The 21030-nt window shown below is 45.2% G+C and overlaps 1 protein-coding gene across 1 annotated transcript; it reads left to right on the forward strand.

The window, feature by feature from the left end:
* The first annotated feature begins 17337 nt into the window (after nucleotides 1-17337).
* LOC143271736 (uncharacterized) lies at nucleotides 17338-20307 on the forward strand. The gene is made up of 3 exons (XM_076563602.1): nucleotides 17338-17555; nucleotides 18368-18808; nucleotides 19099-20307. The coding sequence occupies exons 1-2, from the start codon at nucleotides 17338-17340 to the stop codon at nucleotides 18621-18623; spliced, it is 474 nt and encodes a 157-aa protein (XP_076419717.1). The 3' UTR covers nucleotides 18624-18808; nucleotides 19099-20307.
* Nucleotides 20308-21030: the final 723 nt, after the last annotated feature.

The following is a 21030-nucleotide window of genomic DNA, read 5'->3' on the forward strand; positions in this document are numbered from 1 at the left end:
GATTGCCTCTGGTTCCGTTCCTGCATCACCCCCCAGAGGGAGACTGCTGTGCTCGGTTGAATCCAAAGCCGGATGTGCAGCTTCGTTTTTTTTTTTTTTTTTTTTTTTTTTTTTTTTAGCTTCATTTTTGATGGAAGACATCCTGTCCATTGCAAAAACAGCGTGTCTCTGTGTACCTTTAGGGGAGGACAGAAATCTAAAGACAAGAACCATTCTTTCATCACTCAAGACACATGATAGGTCCTTTCTGTGGCTTACTTTTTCTTGCCTTGAGTGTGCAGTCACATATTTGCATTCTAGAGTTGCCATCTATTTTACTGATGGGTGGAAAACCCGCAAGCTCCTTGCTGACTGCACTTCCCGGCTCCTTTTCTGCTGACCTCCACCAGAAGCCCTTCCTTGGTGTTCACTCATCACAGAGTTGATTCGCCTCATTCCTCCTGGTTTTCTAGAAAAAAAAAATCATAACTTACCAGTCTATCCTTTTTTGAGAACTATATTGGCACATTTTCCTTGAAATAACATAGACAGATGACATTTTTCATCTCTGTCAAGTATGATCCCCTTCTTTTCTATGTGCTCTTGAATTTGCCATACAGTAATTATGTTACCACCGGCCACTAAATATTGTAAAGCATGAGGCATTATATCAGACACCACGAGATGCTTTGTGGTTCCAAGCTATTTCACAAGGAATGTTGTGAAGTGTTTTTTGTGCATCCTGATGTATTATCTTTTAGAAGGTATTTTGATTGATTGGTTCTATGATTAGCAGAGCTTTGCTTCATAACTTCTGCACAGTGGATCAAACCATTTTGTTACTTACTATGATTTTTTTTAACTTCCTGGACTCGGGTCCTCCAGTGCCTAAGGTCTCTCAGTGGAGACCTACACAAGTACATAAGGACATGTGGAGGTGATTTGTCATCTGTGTGAGGTTTCAAAGCCTACACTACATGCCTTGCAATTGTTTTCCTATGTGTCTTCAATGACTAGAAAGAAAGCCTATTTTAGTATTATCAATTTAAATTGATCTAAACATCCAATAGGATGGCATGTTTGTCTCAGCATGAGTTTTAATTGCACTTTTGAGCTAAAACCACTAAGTTATTTCACTGGTAGCTGGTTAGAATGTGGTGTTGTGTAGGAACAGGGGTCCAGTACAGCAATTTAAAAAAAAGGGAGACATGCTACCAGCTGCAGGATGATATCAACAAGTCTATGTAAATGTCCAGGCACCAAACACAGCAAAAGTACCAGGTCATTTTGCACATGGTGCCAAAACATGTTTTCTGGAATTAGGATAGAGCAGAAAAAGAAAACTTTCCATCACTTCATAGTTTACTTTGAATCTATTACATGTCATTATTATTCTAAAAACTAATGTAATTTTTGAATAATATCAATTTTATGGGTATCTCATAAGTCAATCTTAGACTTTTGAACATGTGACATTCTCCTAATATTCATCATCACAAACAGTATTGTGATCACCTCCATTTTTACACATCCCTAAATATCTCTATGGAAAACACACGGCATGCACTATACTATAACTTTTGTTATGGGGCCTGAAGAGATGGCTCAGCAGTTAAGAGTGCATACTGCTCTCACAAGGACTGGAGTTCAGTTCTCAGCATCCACCTTGCAACCACCTGTAATTCCAGGTCCCAGGGGTTCCAAGGCCTCTGGCCTCTGAGGGCACCTGAACTCATGTGCACATACATACACACAGATACCCACAAAACACATAATAAAAATAATAATAAAAATAAAACTTTTATTGTGCATTGTTATGGTCTCTAGAAATGTTATTATAGCTGCATTGTACAAGGTAACTCATAACACTAAACACTTGCTATGATAGAAAATTAATACTCTTTTATCAATTTTGTGTGTGAGGGTGCATGAGAGTGTACACACGTGAGTGTGGGGGTGTACAATGTCACGGTCACATGGAGAGATCAGAGGACAACCTCTCTAGTGCTGGTCATCTTCTACCTTGTTTGAAATAAGTTCTCTTGCTGTTTGCCACTGGCCTGAGAGCTCCTGGGGATTCTCCTGTCTCCACCTCCATCTTGCTATAGAAGCGTGGAGGTTACAGCAGAGGTTCCTGCATCTGGATTGATGTGGGTTCTGGAGACCTGAACTCTGGTCCATCCTTGTGTGGCCAAGGAGTTTACCCAATCGATGCTCTCTTTTTAAATAAAAAAGAGAATGGCATTTGAATTTTAAACTCTGGGGAAATTGAACTGGTCATGGCAGAACAGCTTCAATCCTAGCACTTGGGAGCCTGAGTCATAAAGGTCACAAATTCCAGGCCAGCTTTGACTACATAGTAGCAAAATTCAGTCTCAAAAAGCATAAGTAAGAATTGAAATTTTCTTTTTTCTAATTACCTGCAGTCTAATTTTCTATTGTGTTCATTTTAGAATTGATATGTAAGGTTTATTTTATAAAAAGCATATTATGCTTCTATTATACTTTATATGAAGAGAAAATAGATGTATATTTTACCTAAAAGTAAATGTTCGTTTCTTATGAAAAGGAGAAAATAATAAGCAACATACATTAATAACATATACTTTACAATAATAATAAAAAACAATTGTAGTAATGAAGAAACAACAACTGTTGCTTATTAATTTTAATATCACAAGAATATTCTTCCATCATTTATCAATAAGTAGGTAGGGAGGTAGATGGCAGATATAAGATAGATAGATAGATAGATAGATAGATAGATAGATAGATAGATAGGAGATAATTTAAAGTAAAACAGACAGACTGATACTGCTACACAGATAAGAGCTCTGTTCTTATCATCTAATATGTTCTAACATATTCTGTACCAAAAAATATTCATGTACAGCATCACTTGTAATGATTGCATATATGAATTTATTATAGTTTTTATAATGTAGTAGTTCATTGTTGGAATTAGGCTTATATCTATTTTTCATAATAAAATATAATCTTTCATAATCTTTGTTCCTGGATATTGTGAACATTTTTCTTAAGTAATTTCTTTAGATACCAATCTTGGAAGTGGAATTTATAGATTAAAGGGCACTTGTACTTTTAGTGCATTTGAACATATTGACAAGTACATTTCTTTATTAACCTGTCAATGCATATATCTTTCAGAAAAATGACAGAGAGCATTTCTACATTTCTTTTAGACTCACCAATTCTAAGTACATTAGCATTGTGACCACTGTCAATGTAGTAACTTAGAATTTTTCATTTTGAAGCTTGCACTTACAGTTATTTAAATACTGATTATTTTAAATATTTCTCAATGTTTTGAGGACAGTTGACTTAGGATTTGTGTGATACTAATATTTTCTGTTGAGTGCACCTCTTTCTCATTGCTTCATAAAAGCATTTTACATATTAAAGCATTGAATTTTGTCATACACATTTGAACCACTGCTATCACATTGAAATATACACAGTAGATTTTCTTGTGTCTTTGTTCTAAGTTTTTATTTGTTGAAAAATGATGCTGAATTTCAACATATTCAAATGACTATTTTCCCTAATTAATATGTTAATAATGTACAATCATGTAAAATTACTTCTTAATATTGAAACAACCTTGTATTCTGAGAATAAACATTTTTCAGATGTCAATCTTATATTTAACTTCTGATCTATTAAGATTTTGCATCAACATTTCTAAGTTGAAAATTCATTATTTTCCTCTCTGTTACAGTTTTATCTGCCGAGTGATAGTTTCATAAACTTAAGAGATTTTTTTTTCTGTATGATATTGGCTAATACTATGGTTTGGCTATTGTTTGGATGTATCCCAGGGTGGCATTGCTGAGAAGCACTGTAACTGTTATAAGACCGGAGGCAGGGTGGTCTGGTCACATGCGACTAAGGCATTGCAGGCACCACCCTCAGAAGAGATTAGTGCCGGTGTCTTAGAGTGAGGTGGTCCTCATTAGAGTGGGTTGTTACGAAGCGGGGTCACTTCTTCTGCATGTGCCCTACTCTGTGTTCCAGCTTCCTCTGTATTTCCTGGACATGTAATAGTCAGCAACCCAGCACTCTCCAGCCACCAGAATTGTAAGCCAAATAAAAGTTTCAGCCTTGGGCACTTGGTTATAGCCAAAGGAAATGGAGTAATATATAAATGCAAAAGGCCCTCAGACCTTAGTAGGCCCCTAGACCTTAGCACAAAAGATGCTGTCCATGATGGAAGTACCATTCAGGCTGTATAACTCAGCACGTAGACAGCACCACCTGCCCAAACTAAAACAAAGACCAGATCCATCAAAGTGCATAGTTCTGGGAAAGTCTCTAAATGTAATAACCTTTCTTTTTGTCTTCTGTAGTTCTGCTTCTGGCTAACTGTTCTTATTAACTGAAGTATGTCAACCCAGAATTTTTTGTTTGTTTTTGTTTGTTTGTTTGGTGTGTGGTTAAAAGCTCACCCTGAGAAAGGCTCAGGGTTACACTAGGATTCTGGATACCCAGTGTGGTTACTGGCTTATAAAAATTTTATATTGTTTTAAACCCATGTCTTAGTAGTCTTCTCTGGTGGATATCCCACAACAATAAGTATATTTTAAACTATTTGTTTACAGAGGTAACAAATCTAAGGGAAAGCAACAACAACAAAAAACTTCTCTTTAACCAGGGACAGATGAAGAAAACCCAAATCCCTTCTTGCTCTGTACCTCTAGTCCAAGCTGCTGTACTGAAAACTTTGCTATTGTTAGTCTTAGCTTTTTGTGGTGCTGGGCACTGCAGTTCTAACAAACATGCTCATTTGTCTCTTCTGAACTGATCAATTTAAGAAGGTATATAGTATCTCCTCATGATGGCTATTCATGTGGAATTAACTAAAATCCCCCAAATGAGGCACACCTGTGAGGGGTTTTTGCTGATTTGAAGAAGGAAGATCCACTTCTAATCTGGATCTTTGAGGTGTGAAGACAGGCCTTTAATACATATCTTTTGAGGGGGAAAGACCAGCCTCTAAACTGGGCCACATCTTCTGCTGGAAGTCTCTATAAGGACACGGAAGGAGGAAGTTTTTGTTCTTTGCCTGCTTGTTCTCACCTTGTTAGCAAGTTCATTTCTTCTATAGCATTAGAGCCGACTTCTTCAGGGTTTGAGCATATGCTGAAGACCAGCTGAGACATCCAGCCTTGTAGACTGAAAAACTACTGGTTTCTTGGACCTTTCATTCATAGGCAGCCATTGTTGAATTAGCTGGACCACAGCCTGTAAATCACTCCAATAAAATCCCCTTTATATATATCATAAGTTTTGTTACTCTAGAGAACCTTAGCTAATACACCATTCATTAAAAACAGGCAGTTTAGAGAACTTTTACTCAAGTCTCTCCTCATCCTGAGCTGTAGTGGGTAGCCATTCCAGCTTTGATCTGGAAGTTCCAAACCCCATTGAGACTTCAGCAACTGTCATGCCTACAAGGCAGGGCCAAGGGAGGCGCCTGGAGACCCCAGATCTGGATGGGCCAGTGCCCTCTCTGTTTTAACTGTTTCCAGTGTCTTCATGTGTTCCCATTGCAGATGGCAGAACCTCCCCAGCTACCTACAGTTTGTCTCTGTTTTGCAGCATGATGTGGATGCTTTTAAAAAAAAATGGTCTGGGTGTTGCTCCATGAAAATTGAAGAAAAAAAAAAAACTTGACAACGTGGTAACCATACCATTTTAAGCTGAGTCTTCCATATGCCAGGAAAAATGATGCCTTGGCGTCATAGCTGGAGTATTTCAGACTGCTTGCTTATTGACTTGCTTCATATACACAGTCACCAAAATATGGGTACTTATAAAGTTTCACTTTGACCTAGATCACCATACAAACCATGTACTACTCATATGGCTTCTGGTATTGAGTCACTACACATTGGGACAGCCAAAATCTATGTTGATAGGGAAAAAATTCACAGGTGTGAGAGTCTGATTTAAAAAAAAAAAAAAGACCAAAATTCCCCAGCTGGAACATTTATTAAAGCACTCTGAAACTCATGGAACATCCTGGAAGAGGGCCTGGGAAGAATGCAAGAGCCAGAGGAAGGAGAGAATTGTGGAACACTCTCTTCCAGGCATGATCCAGCCATTGTACTTTGGATCTCTTAGCAACTGTTGCAAGTGTTACAGCTTGGAAGGGAAAGGTATCCTGACTGTCAGGAGCCAGGCTATATCTATAGCTGCTTTCTGGTGAGGGATGGTTTCTCCACAGGAATGTAGTAATTCTGCTCCTCTCCGAGAGAGCCCTTACAGTTCAGCTCTGCTCCACTCTGCTAAGAGTTTCCCAGCAGAGATTTCCATTGCTTCTCTTCAAGTTGTCACCGTTCTGCTTCACTCTGCTAAGGGAGAAACCTCTGCAGAAATGTAGCAGCTTGCTCCTGCGCTGGCAAAAATCGTTACTTCTCTGCTACACTCCATTAAGGGAGTTTCCCAGCAGAGATGTCTGTTGCTTCTCGGCTCCACTCTACTCCAGCAAAAGAAGGTCTTCACCCAAAACTCATTCAAGAGATTCATTGGTAGGGAGAAATCCAGGAAAGTGCCTGCCTCTGCCTCTGTCAGGGTGGAAAAAAGGCAGCTCTCAACGGAACAGGCACCTGGCTTATATAGGGCTTCTTAAGGGTAGAGTTTTTCCAGAGTGAAGATTTTCAGGGTGGGAATTGGTCAGATTTCAATCCCTGAGCTTGGATAAGTGCAGAGATTGGCTGCATTTCATGCTCAGGGATTGGTTGGTTTTTGTGCTGAGTTAGTCAGGGACTAAGAGTGTGTTTCTTTAGCTCTGGTTTGAGAATCAAAGTGTGTTTCTTTTTAACTTTTTAGCTCTGGTTTCATGGGCCAGGGTGTTTCTTTCACGAGCTCTCGTTTCAGGACCAAAGTGTGTTTCTTTGGCTCTGGTTTCAGGATCAGAGTGTGTTTCCTTGGCTCTGGTTTCAGGGTCACAGTGTGTTTCTTTGGCTCTGGTTTCAGGATCAGAGTGTGTTTCTTTGGCTCTGGTTTCAGGGTCACGGTGTGTTTCCTTGGCTCTGGTTTCAGGGTCACAGTGTGTTTCCTTGGCTGGCCCTTTTACCCTATAGCTATCATTCTTTGCATAACACCTGCCCAGAGTTTGGACCAATCTACAGCTCATCATGGATGAATGAGGAGATCATGAGTCTCCGCCCATCTCTGAGGACCGACAGGCAGATAACAGTTGCTGGTAGAAAGACATTTTTCTTGGTGGTGTGGCTAGTGGTGAGTTATCCATACTCTTACAAATAACCTCTTATAAATAACCAGGCTTCTTTAAGGAACTGCGATGAAATTCATTGATGTACACACACATACATACATACACACACAAAACACAGGAGAGCAGAATGGGGATTGGTAAGATGAAGGGAATCATGGGAAATGAGAAGGGACAAGAAAGGGTATATGGGAATCAACATGATCAAAATTTATGAGAAGACTAGTGTCCATTATACCACTGTTAAAATAAAAAGATGTATGTATGTCCAGATGTTCTCCTGGTCTTCTAAAGGAAGATGTATCGTATAAAAGATTATGCCATCTGAATATGATGCACAATAAAAGGAATTGTCCAATCACTTCTAAACCTTTGCATACCTTCCTTATTGGGTCCCTCTTAATTAAAAAATGTCTTTCCAAAAAGATAGTTTTGCTATCAATGGCATCACCACACCTGTCATTAGCAACTGTTCATTGTTACCCTTCCTCAAAGCACAGCCTCCTGGGAAGTACACACTCCATTTAGATTTTTGTTCCTGAAAAGAGGAACTCATCTTTAGTATCTAAAGTTAAGTCAGACAGATGTAACCCACAGAAAACGCCATGCTTTGATATACACTGTCACTTTCTGGGTGTTCTCGTTAGTCTTTAGAGCAGTGACTAAAATGAGAAATGTTGTCATGATGCTGCTTCCTGTGTTTTTGTGTTTTGCGATGTTGGCAATATGGCAGTTACCACAAAGCTCTTTCTTATCTCACCTGATGCCTTATCCACCTATGTTAAAGTTAACACGACTTTTCCTATAGCTGTTTGTTTGTTTGTTTGTTTGTTTTAATGATTGGAATGGATTGCATTGAAGAATCTTAGAAAAACAGGTTGAGTGCTTTACATTTGTTTTGTCTTCACTGGCTCCACTCACCTGCCTCAGAGACTACCTTCTCAGAGGACTCCAGCTCCTTATGTCTCAGGTTGCTCTGTTAAGTTACTTTGAAAGGGGAACCACCTTGACTACAGTCCATCCCCCGCGACTGTTCTCAGAAGCAGCAGTCGGTGAAGAATGAAGGAACTAGAGATGAGAGAGACTTACCCGGCAATGATGCCCAGAGAGGGGAAAACCAACAAATCCTATTTTCAACAGAAAGGCTAGCACCAGGAAATGAATATATACATTTGTAAACAATCAGCCTCTAACAGGCAAGAGAAAACAGCTTCTTCTTGGTTTCAAGAGCTGATAGACACAATATACAACCACAGGGTCCACCTTGTAGAACAATGTGAAAAGATTTGAACTGTATATGCTTAATATAATTTTGGAAAAAGGAGACATTTGTGTACAGAAGTCTGGGGAAATTTGGAGAAAAGTCAGCATCTCTTATTAAAAACCTCTTGTCTTATCACAGCAAATATAAATTTATCTGGCACTTGAAAAAACTAATATTTTGAGCACAACTGAAAAGATTACTCTAGAACAATGATTCTCAACCTGAGTCGTGACCCTTTTGGGGCTCGAATGACCCTTTTACAAGGGTTTTATATCAGATAGGCTTCATATAAGGTATTTGCATTATGATTCATAACAATAGCAAAATTACAGTTATGAAGTAGCAATGAAGATAGTTTTATGGCTGGGGATCACCATCACAACAACTGTATTAAAGGGTCACAGTGCAGGAAGGTTGAGAACCAGTGCTCTAGAATAACACAGCTCTGAAGGGACCACTGCTAGTATGATGTGAATCTTTTACATTTAGAGTTTGTATTTTGAAACCTGCCCTTGGGTCTTTTTTTCCAAGATGGTCTTGATTATATACTAACCTGAGTTTTCTACTAACCATAAACTTAGAATATGAAAACTTGTAACCATTTACAGCATGATTTTAGTGACTTTGCAATAAATCCCTCTATAAACATAGCATGCTTGATCAAAACTGACAGTAGACAGTAATGAGATAAATATCAGGACTCGGGAGCTGATTCAGATCCCAATTAATGTAATCCTCTCTGTTTTACTTTTTCTTATTGATAAAGTTCACAAGGTATCCTAAGTTAATTGTTTCTCAAGTCAAAAGTGCTTAGGAAAGTAGCTGAAACAGTTAATATCGTGGCGGTTTTGTTAATACAAATTTGTTTACTTTCTTCTATTGCAAAGTAAGCTTCAATAAAATGTACTATAGTTCCATTATTATCCTGCCCTCTTCTTATTCCTTTAGTACCTTAAAGTGAGGGGAACAATTAATCATATTCAAGACACATGAGTAGGAACACATGCACACATTGCAGAATCTTACAGAAATCTCTAGAAAATCTTACAACGGTTTTCACAACCACCATTGGCCTGTACCACTTCTTATACTGCGGCTAACTTAGAATATCATCAGATTTAATTTACAGTCAGTTTGATACTGGAGAAATCATGTCCTTCTGGCATTCATTTCAGGGATTTGGAATAATGTTTTGTTTTGTTTTGTTAAAAACTTTTCAAAATTGTTTAGGGGTTTGACTTTGTATACAGTATCAATTTGCATTTTTCTTCTGACTGTTCATCATCTCTAGCCTCATTTTTTTTTTTTAATTCCAGAACAACGTACATTCCAGCTCTGTTCTCTGCAGCCACCGGTCATTATTTTTCTTCTCAGTGCTTTAATCTTATGTTATTTTTTTCTGAGATAAGGCTAATTTCCTGATCTAATATTTCATCTCTTTCCCATCTCCTATCTACTTTTTGTGGTTTCTACTGCAACATCCTGATTTTTATTTACTTTAGTGGGTCATGTGTTCACTGGGTCAACATTCGAGTATTACACAAATGCTCTCATCAGACTTCTCCCAGGAAGATGAAGTAGACGTGTTTCCCCCTTCCTGCCACTAAATACAACAAAACCCCTGGATGTTACAGACAAGAAGCCACAAAAAGGTGTCGAAGGGGCGGAGAATGAGGCTTTCACCGAGGGGGTGCAGGAGATGAACCCATGGACAATATGCTGGTGAGCTCTCTAGGTTTCCTTTGTGCAATAAGTAACACAGACTTGAACTTAGAGAAACTGGAAACAATGAAAGGCCAACGGGCAAGCACCAAAAAAAGCCTGAAGAAAGCCCGCTATTTTTAGCAGATCTGTGGAAAGGGCAAGCTATTGGGATAGAGAACTTTCAGACAAAAATGGGTCTTCTCAAGACAAACACACCACAGGAAAAGGTCTTCCCTCCACCCACGCCCGGAAGCCCAACTGGGAAGCCCACACATCTCCCTCACCAGGATGTAATGAGGGGCTCAGACGCTCCACAGGCCGGGAAGTCGGTCTTCAGAGGCACTGACTTCCCTGCCTCATGCCTGGGCTAGAAACGTGTGGAGAAGAAATAATTTAGGCAACAGTATTATAATTAGAGATGGCTAAAGGAACTACAAAATGTCATTTCTACACACACATACACATATGCACACACACACACATACACACACACACACACACACACACACACGCAAGCACACAAGCACACATGCATGCACATCACCATCAACAAAGCAATTCATAGAGACAAACCTATATGCACTACCTATAAATCAAAACAGAATTCTAAACGGGGTTCAGGTAACCCACAGGGAGTCAGAAAAAGGAGAAAACGAGGATAAACAGTAACCAACAAACACATGGGCAGGTTTTGAGTCCTGACCTAGCAATACTTACATTAAATATAGTTATTCAGAATTTCACGTGCTTGAAAGGGTGTCCATTCATGATAGGGAGAGAGCAGCGCACCTGCCTCCACAGCTGGGGTCTCATCGACTGACCATCTGAATACATTTCTGTGAGATAGGAAAGAGATGGACTCCGCTAACAAGCAGCAGAGCACAATAAAATAAAATAAAACAAAACATAGAGATGGAGAGCACTCTGTTGGGCCATATCTCTCAGAGGCTAGAGACTGCTTCTGCATATCTACTAAGCAGGGTGCTGTTTCACTGGCAGGAAGGACTGCCCATCTTACAGAGGGTGAGTGTTCTGTTGGTGTCTGGGACATGGAAGTAGGTGTCTTAACTGCCATTTACTAGAACCAACCTTCGTTTCATTTCTTCTTTCCTTGAAACCACACAGTAACTTTTGTTGCTTTATGTTTTGAGATAGGATGTCACACTGTGACCCAGGATGGCCTAGGACTTAGGTACAGATGAGGCTGTCCTAGAACTTGCAATGCCTCTCCTGTCTCCTCTCCCAAGTGCTGGGGTTATCGGTATGCACCAACAGGCTTGGTCAGCCATTAGCTCTCTCTTTTTCCTCCTCCTTCTTCCTCTCTCTCCTCCTCTCATGTGTTTGTGAGAGTACATGTTCATGGGTGTGCATGTGTAAGCCAGAGGTTGGCATAGGACATCTCCCTCAATCATTCTCTTCCTTATTTTTGAGATAGCATCTCTCACTGAACCTGGAGGTCACTGAGGAAGGTAGTCTGGCTGGCCAGCCAACTCGGGGAATCCTCCTGCCTTCACATGCCATAGGCATGCACTTTAATGGCTATCTTTTTACCTGGGTTCTATGGATCCAGATTCTGATTCTTCTACTTACGGAGCAAGCGCTTTTCCACCTAAACCATCACCTGCAGCCCTCATCTGTTAACTTTGATTCATCCTCTTGGCCAGTAGCACTGATGAGTTACTAAACACTGTCATGGATCCTAGGAAAGCTTTAGTGCAATGAAAGAAGTTGGTAGTGTTTCAAGGAGAAAAAATACATATCCAGAAATATCAAGGACCATTACAAACAGTACTTTAAAAGCAAAGACATCATACAAGTTAGTGCACATTTCTGTCTGCTCACATAAATTTATCAATCACACTACTACAACACACCATGGGCTGTCAATATTCCACCTACTCCTAGAGATGATCTGACATCGGAATCCCATCCTTAGAGGATGCTTCCCAGGACCACTCCTGGGGCACTGTAGATGCCAAAGCTAGGTTGATTCACACTTCCTGTGAAAGTAATGGAGGCTGTGCTGTGGGGATGTTCATGAGAGGGAGAAAGAAGCCCGAATGGAGTAAGAAGGAGCTAAGCAGTATAGGCTGTCAGCTGCCCCCTCCAGGAGATCTAGAGTGTGACTTGCATCCTGGAGAATAACCTTCCCCAGAAGATGGAGACTGACAGTTATACTTCTGTTCAGGCCTTGGGGGGAGCCACCCTAGGTGGTTTGGGAGAGGCTGTGGAGGAAGATCATGCATCAGGCACCACATAAGGCTGCTCCTACCACTCCAGAGCAGTTTGCTTGACTGGAGTGTTGCTGTGAAGTATTAGTACTAAAACCTGAAGTAGCTGAAGATGGGCTTCTGAGGCTGGGAAGACTGGAGTGGCACTCCCCTCTTTAGGCCTGACATCCTGAGTTAAAGGAGTCTACAGAATTCTGCTGTGTCATTATTTTCCGTCTGCTCTCTAGACAGCTATCTCTTATGTGTCCAAATCCAGATTCACCTATTATCTGGCTGAAAGATCCTCAGATCTTCTGACATCTTCATGACACCCTCGCCTAGTTTCCACTGCTGAGACAAGTTCTCTCTTAGCAGGTGTCTTGATATATGCCCTTAGAATTTGGAACAGATGTACACAGGCTGAAATCACCATCTTGGATTCAAAATCTTGAGTTTCTTGACTTCCAAACTTTTGATTCATCAAGATTTGACAGACAAAGTTATTTTATTAAAGAATAGTGACACAGTGGCCAGATGTGGTGACACATGCCTATACTTCTAACATTTGAGTGGCTGTGGCAAGAGTAATATGAGTTTGAGGCCAGCCTGGAAAATGAGGGAGTAGGGATTGTACATTGAAGACCCCCCTTAACATGACACATATGCAAGAGTAATAAAGTTAAGTCTTTGGGGTGCTTCAGGACCCCACCTTCCTTTCTTATTAAAGAAGCAACTGAACTTCAAAAGAAATGTGTTTGGATGGTAAATGTCCCCCAGAGGCTCATGTGTTTGAACACTTGGTCCCAGCTGGTGGCGTTGCTTAAAAGTGAAGCTCATTGGCTCTCCAGGAAGCGGCTAGGAAAGACTTGAGACTTTATGACCTGGTCCTATTCTCCATCTGTCTCTGCTTTCTGACTACTGACCCAATGGGATTAGACACCAGAGGTTCCGGCCATGCCTTCCCCACGAGGATGGATTTTATCTACTTCAACTGTAAACCAAGATAAACCCTTGGCCCCTTAAGTTGCTTCTCGTTGGATATTTGTTCCCAGTCACTGATCAGGAAGAAGCATAATTTGTAAGTTTGGGCTACAAAATGAATGAGAAAGAAATTTCCCATTTTACCTTTCTTGCTACACAACAGTAACACTACACAGTTAACCCCATAAGTCATCACTATGAGAAAGCTACTGCAGGGCATGAGTGGTAGGATGTGTGTATGCCTCCTTGGAGTTCTGGAAGTGTTACAGATGCTCAGAGCAGACGAAGAAGGAAAATGGAGGAGGAGGAAGAGGACAAGGAGGTGATGATTCCAACCATCTATCCCCTGCCATATTTACATAATCTTGGCCAGCCCTAAGTCCTCTCGATTGCGCAGTCCGGGTTCTCAGAATTTCAGAAGAAACTGATGTTTTTCACCAACTCTGATGAAGAACATTCCTGGAGGGTTATGTCTCTGTGTGCTGGAAATGACAAAGGGGAAGTATCCCAGCTACGGGTTGGTGAACCATAATTCTTCCTGTTGTCAAGCACGGAACATGTTCACTCACACTTGGGAAAGTTCTCCCAGCAGATCTGACAATACTTCACAAAGACCACAAAAGGAATTGTTCAGCGAAGAAAAAGCCAAGCTTGGCACTGAAAATGCAGTCTAGCAACTGTTGCCAGTGAGTCTCACTTGGTATAAAGAATCCACAGCAGCAACCAGCACCAAATTCAGGGCCTGAACAAGAGGGACCCTAACATGGGCCCTTGGATAAAGCAAACTTCACCAGGTTCTTCTCTAGCCTGGATTGTCCTCAGGAAGTGAGAGGCCCAAGGGGACAAGCAGACAGGCCTTTCCAGAGCCTCTTTCTTTATGAACCACATCACAGTTACCAGGAATCCCAGAATCTCAGCTCCAGCAAACACCTTTCTTGCAGCTTTGGGTACCCTGGAGTAGACTATGCCCTGGTGTACATGCGTAGACCAGGGCTTGGCTAAAAGGCAACTGTAATGAAAAGATTAAACATCTGTGTCCTTCATGTGCTGGGCAGACCCAAGGATGGAAAAGAAATGAGAAGGATCTGAGTCCACAGCTCAGCTCTTCCACGTTGTATTCCAGCAAAGTACACTAAAGATTGCAGGTGTCACTCCTCGCTATAACTGAAGAGCTGACGAGAAGCGACTTGGGCGAAGAAAGATTTATCTTAAGCAAGAATTTTCCAGGGGTAGCGGACCTGGGGGCTGGTGGGTGAGGCTCCGCCTGTGGGAACAGGAGCTGGCAGTATAGCTTGTTACAGTTCTGTAGATCAGGAAGCGAAGAGGGAAGCAAGCAAATCCAGCCTCAAGGCCTGTCCCTAGCAACCCAGCCTCCAGCTCATCTCACCTGCTAAACTTTCCACGGTCTTCCAAATCAACTCTACCAGCTGGGGACCAAGTGTTGAGGCGTATGAGCCTGGAGGGAATATTTTATATCAGGTTCTCTCATATGTACACATGTATGCTCTCATTCGTGTGTGTGTGTGTGTGTGTGTGTGTGTGTGTGTGTGTGTGTGTGTATTCAGTTTTATCTTAACCTTATAGTGAAAGACCCCCGCTCCATTATGAGGACATGGGGCTTTGGGCCAATGAAATGCTCCCCCCCATAACTTGGCCTTAGAAACGCCATTCTGCAGGAATCAGAAAAACAGGAGTTCACAGCCATAGCCAGCTACCCGGCCTTGACAGAGATAGCTATGGCCAGCCTTGAAAAAGATAACTGTGGTCAGCAGCCTTGGGAGTAAGACAGTTGATATTTTATGGCGGGCCCCTGGCCTTGAAGAATAAGCAGCTGGCCTGGACAAGGCCAAATCAGCCACACACATGCGACCCCAAGTTCACCCTGGCCTTCTTTGAAACAACCAATAGGGACCCTGTAACTATGCTTCTCGCTTCTGTAACCGCGCCTCTGCCCCTGGGATCCCATAAAAAGTCCCCCTTGCCCTAAGAAGGTGCGCAAGTCCTCCAAGAGACTTCGCCCCAGGTACCTGGTCTAAATAAACCCTCTTGCTTTTGCATCTGATCTGTGGTTTCGGTGTGTTCCCTGGGTTTGGGGTCTCTCCCGGAGAAAGATCTCAGCCGGGGGTCTTTCATTTGGTGGCCCGTACGGGGATTGAGACCCCTCCCTGGGACCACCGACCCACCATCAGGAGGTAAGCCGGCCGGCCTTGATTTATGTCATCCCTGTCCAGTCTGAGGGTTGTCTGTTTGTCTGAGTGTTAAATGTTGTTTGTTTGTCTCCGCGCCTGCGTCTGATAATCTGTCTGTGTCAGTGGATCTGAAAGGGGGGACCGACGGGTCTGGACTTCGCCACTGAACCCTGGGAGACGTCCTAGGGGAATCTGGGAACCTGGAAGACGTTCCACGGTTCATCTGAAGTGCCCTCTGTGGCACGGTCTGAAGACCCCTCCGGGGGCACGGTTTAAAGACCCCTCTGGGGGCACGGTTTTTCTGGTTTTGCTTTCGGTTTGGAACCGAAGCCGCGCAGCGAGTGTTAGTCTTATTTATATTGGTCTGTCGTTTTTTTTTGTTTTCTGTTTAACCGTTCTCCTCTTAAAAACAGCCATAGGACAGACTGTCACCACCCCCTTGAGCCTCATGCTTAAACACTGGTCAGACGTAAAGAAAGACACGAGCCAACAACAAAGGAGTCGTAAAGAAGAAAAAAAAAAAAAAATAGATCACTCTTTGCGAGGCCGATTGGGTTAAAATGGATGTAGGATGGCCTCGTCAGGAAACCTTTAACCTCAGTCTTATTTCACAGGTGGAAAAAAAAAAAGTTTTTGCTTCCAGTCCCCATGGCCACCCGGACCAGGTCCCATACATTGCCATGTGGAGACTCCTGACAACAGAACCTCCCCCATGGGTTAAGCCGTTTCTCTTCCCCTCAGCCCCCCGGCGGCAGCAGCGCTCGCCGAATCCCGGGGCCGAGGAAGCCAGATCGGCGGATCCCTCCCACTCCCTGTTCCTCCCTAACCCCACACCAGCAAGTCTTTTCCTCTCCCCGCGGGCCGCTGCTCCGGCGCAGGCGGGCGCGCGGGCAGGCTTGCAGGCGGGTGCGGGAAAAGGAAACGCGCAGGCAGGGCTGCCGGGAAGCTAGGGCGCCGGGACGCCCCCTGCCCAGTCCCCGCAGGCCGTCAGCGGTGATGGCGGTGGCGGCGGCGGGTGCCGGAGCTCCCCGCGCCTCCTCCCGTCCGCGCGGCCGCGGTGCGGTCGCGGGGGTCCGGGGCGGCGCTGGGGGGGGCTCCCCTCACTCCCCGCTCTCCCCGGCTGTCCATGTCTCCCGTGCGGGCGGAGGAGTCCGCCCCGCCGGGCCGTGGTTTTCCGCGTGGCGCCTAACAGCCGACTTAGAGCTGGTGCAGACCAGGGGAATCTGGTCGCGGAGGCCCGGGGCGGCGCGGACATGGGCACCAAGCAGAGTGGCCCCGCCGCCAACGGCCGCACCCGCGCCTACTCGGGCTCGGACCTGCCCTCCGGCGGCGGCGCGCGCGCGCGCGGCGGCCCCCGGCGCGGCTGGCCGGGACCCGGGCGGCGGAGGCCCGCGGCGACACAGGCGGGGCCAGGGGCGGGGCCGGCGACCAGCCGGACCCGGGCGGCGGGGAGCCAGCGGCGGCGCAGGCGGCCTTGGTCCCGGCAACGCCCCACAGCCGCTCGCTCGGAGGGGCGGTGGATAGCGCGATGGGCGGCCGAGCGGCGCAGTCGGCAGCGGCGGCGCAGGCGGACATGGGATGTAGCAGGGGCACGCAGGCGGGGCCAGGGGCGGGGCCGGCGACCAGCCGCCATGGAGCGCGGCGGCCCCCGGCGCGGCTGGCGGGACCCGGGCGGCGGAGGCCCGCGGCGACGCAGGCGGGGCCGGGGATGGGGTCGGCGAGGGACCGCCCCCTGGCCGGCGACCCACAGCGATGTGCCACGACCGGCTCCGGCCCAATATGGGAAAGGTGACTAGGGGGCGGCGTCACCCATGGACGCCGAGTCACCCCGCCCCGAGTGTTACAACCCCCCCCAACAGCGCCGGAGGGACCGGCGGCTCCTGCAGCGGCCCCCAAACAGCGGAGGATGAGTTCCTGCTTCCTCCCCAATTGCTGGTCGCCTACGAGGAAGGCGGGACAAAGCAGCGAAGGTAGGGAACACCTACATCTCTGGCCAGTTGCTCTTAGCGGGTCTCCAGGGGCTCTAACCCCCTACCGATTGGGCTCAGGTTACCAGAAAGAGACGCCGGCAGCGCGTTTTTAAAAAAAGAACTTAGAGAGACACGGAGGGAGAGGAAAAACAAACAAAAAAGTCCTGGCCACTGTAATGTCTCAGGGACAGGTCAGAGAGGGAGTTAGGAAGTTAGGACGGGAGATCAAAAAAAGAACACTGCTTGACAAAGACAAAGTGCTTACTGTAAACAGAGAGGACATTGGGCTCGTGACTGATCAAAAAAAGCCTCAAGGGTCTCGGAGACCTAAGCCAAGGGTCCTCAATCTGGAAGATTGGGGAGGTCAAGGCCAGGAGACCCCCTCCCCCCGACCTAGGATAACTCTCAAGATTAGGGGGCAGCCAGTGACCTTCCTAGTGGACACCGGGGCTCAACATTCAGTCCTGACCCATACCGGAGGCTCTCTCAGTGACCGCACAGCTTTGGTCCAGGGGGCCACAGGTAACAGGAGGTATCAAAGGACCACCGAGAAAAAGGTTCAGCTGGCATCTGGACAGGACCCAAAGGGACCCCCCTACAAGTCCTAGCCCTTTGAACTGTTCGTGGACGAGAACTCAGGCTTTGCAAAAGGAATGCTGGTACAGAGATTGGGGCCATAAAAGCCCGGTAGCTGCAGGATGGCCCGCCCCCCTGTCTGCGTGGGGAAGCCGCTATTGCTGTTTTGCTCAAGGATGCAGGGAAACTGACTTTGGGACAGCCATTAACTGTGTTATCCTCCCATGCGGTAAAAGCTCTGGTCCAGCAGCCCTCAGATCGAATGGTGTGCAGACCAGTTGTCTCCCTCAACCCCGCAACCCTGCTGCCTGGTTCATGGATGGGAACAGCTTCCTCCAAGAAAGAGAACGGAGGACTGGAGCAGCCGTCACCACCGAATCGGAGATAGTTTGGACCTCACCACTGCCACCTGGAACATCGGCCCAAAAGGCAGAGCTGATCGCGCTGACCCAGGCCCTCCGGATGGCGGAAGCCCGGAGGACCAGGAACTAACAAAAAAAATGGGGGCGGAATGGAGCCCCGAGCGACAAGCTTACATCATAGATGGACAGAGGCCTTGCCTACCAAGAAAAAAAACCGCTAACGTGGTAACCAAGAAACTCCTAGATGACATCTTTCCCAGGTATGGAATACCCCAGATATTGGGGTCAGACAATGGGCCCGCCTTCGTCTCCCAGGTAAGTCAGGAGGTGGCCAGGCTACGGGGGATCGATTGAAAACTTCATTATGCATACAGCCCCCAGAGCTCAGGACAGGTAGAACGTGCAAATAAAACCATTAAGGAGACTTTAACCAAATTAACGCTTGCAACTGGCACTAGAGATTGGGTGCTCCTACTCCCCCTAGCCCTTTACCGAGCCCGGAACACTCCTGGGCCTCATGGCCTAACCCCGTTCGAGATCATGTATGGGGCTCCCCCACCAATTGTAAATTTCCTTTACTCTGATATCTCCTCTTTTGCCACTAGCCCTCCAATTGATGCAAAAGACGGTGCAAAAACCCCTGCCTGCCGGGAGCAACTGAACCGCCCGGTGATGCCTCACCCATTCAAGATTGGGGACTCTGTCTAGGTCCGACGCCATCAATCCAGGAACCTAGAGCCGAGGTTGACGGGACAGCGGCTTGGGTCCACACGTCACATGTAAAGACTGCCAAGGAACCCGACGAAGCTGAGGGCACCGAGACATCTAGTTCAACGCTCTCCAAACCCACTAAAGATAAGACTCACCCGGGGGTCCCCTTGATCCCCCTAATAGTCCTCCTGACATAAGGAGGGACATCACCAGAGAGCCTGTTTCCCTGACGCTGGCCCTGTTACTGGAAAAAAATTACCATAAACAAAATAGCTGCTGGGGTAGATACAGGGACTGCAGCCCTTATGGAGACCGGCCAATTCAGACAGCTCCAAGTAGCCATGCTCAACAGAAAAGATTTAAAAGATAGTTCCAAAGGTCACCATGGTTTACGACCCTTGTCTCCACCATTATGGGCCCCCTAATCGTCCTCCTGCTCATTTTATTGTTTGGGTCATACATCCTCAACAGATTGGTGCAATTCATCAAGGATAAGGTTTCTGTTGCCCAGGCTTTGATCCTAACCAAACAATATCAGAGGCTCAGACAGTCAGAGATAGAGCTAACCCCTTATTCTCCATCCTAAAATGAAAGATTTCATTTGGTACAAAAGAAAATGGGGGAATGAAAGACCCCCGCTCCATTATGAGGACATGGGGCTTTGGGCCAATGAAATGCTCCCCCCCATAACTTGGCCTTAGAAACGCCATTCTGCAGGAATCAGAAAAACAGGAGTTCACAGCCATAGCCAGCTACCCGGCCTTGACAGAGATAGCTATGGCCAGCCTTGAAAAAGATAACTGTGGTCAGCAGCCTTGGGAGTAAGACAGTTGATATTTTATGGCGGGCCCCTGGCCTTGAAGAATAAGCAGCTGGCCTGGACAAGGCCAAATCAGCCACACACATGCGACCCCAAGTTCACCCTGGCCTTCTTTGAAACAACCAATAGGGACCCTGTAACTATGCTTCTCGCTTCTGTAACCGCGCCTCTGCCCCTGGGATCCCATAAAAAGTCCCCCTTGCCCTAAGAAGGTGCGCAAGTCCTCCAAGAGACTTCGCCCCAGGTACCTGGTCTAAATAAACCCTCTTGCTTTTGCATCTGATCTGTGGTTTCGGTGTGTTCCCTGGGTTTGGGGTCTCTCCCGGAGAAAGATCTCAGCCGGGGGTCTTTCAATAGGATATATAGGGAGTTAGGTAACCTACATCAGGTCATACAGTAAGCAAAGGGTCCATGAATGTTCCCCATGTGATAAGGTTTCAAAGCCCACACCATTTTACCATCCCAATATGACTTTACATCCTTGGAGAAATCTGGAATGCACCTGAATCTTCTGTGGAATCAGTATTTTAAAAATCAGTATTTGACTGAAGAAAAATAAGCTTGCTTAATTATAACAAGAGAATGGACGAGGTACTAGTGGACAGTTGGCTTGCTGTAAGAACATTCAGGGAAGGGAAGTCAACTCTAAATCATGGGGTTAGGGAGGGCTTTGTGAGGTGAATGAGGCTTCATTTAAATCCTAAAGGATAGATCCTAAATAGGCCAGTGAGAAGAGAAGGGACATCTACCCCAGCTTCCCACAGCAGAAGAGACAAAGCCAGATCAAGGCAGGCCCTTCCCGGGGTGAGCATCTCTCTGCAGACACAGGGAAGATACAAAGCTGAAGGGCCTGTTATGTCTCTAAGCATGTGGAGTTTACTCTAAAAAATCTCCCCTGAAAATTTATCCGAAGGCAAAGAAGGACCTATACCAGTCCTCTGCAGGGTTAGATATTTTTGAATATTCAAACACGGGCTTGTAGGAATGCATAATCTTACTTTATGAG

This window comes from Peromyscus maniculatus, chromosome 2 (genome assembly GCF_049852395.1).
Source record: "Peromyscus maniculatus bairdii isolate BWxNUB_F1_BW_parent chromosome 2, HU_Pman_BW_mat_3.1, whole genome shotgun sequence".
Classification (NCBI taxonomy): domain Eukaryota; kingdom Metazoa; phylum Chordata; class Mammalia; order Rodentia; family Cricetidae; genus Peromyscus; species Peromyscus maniculatus.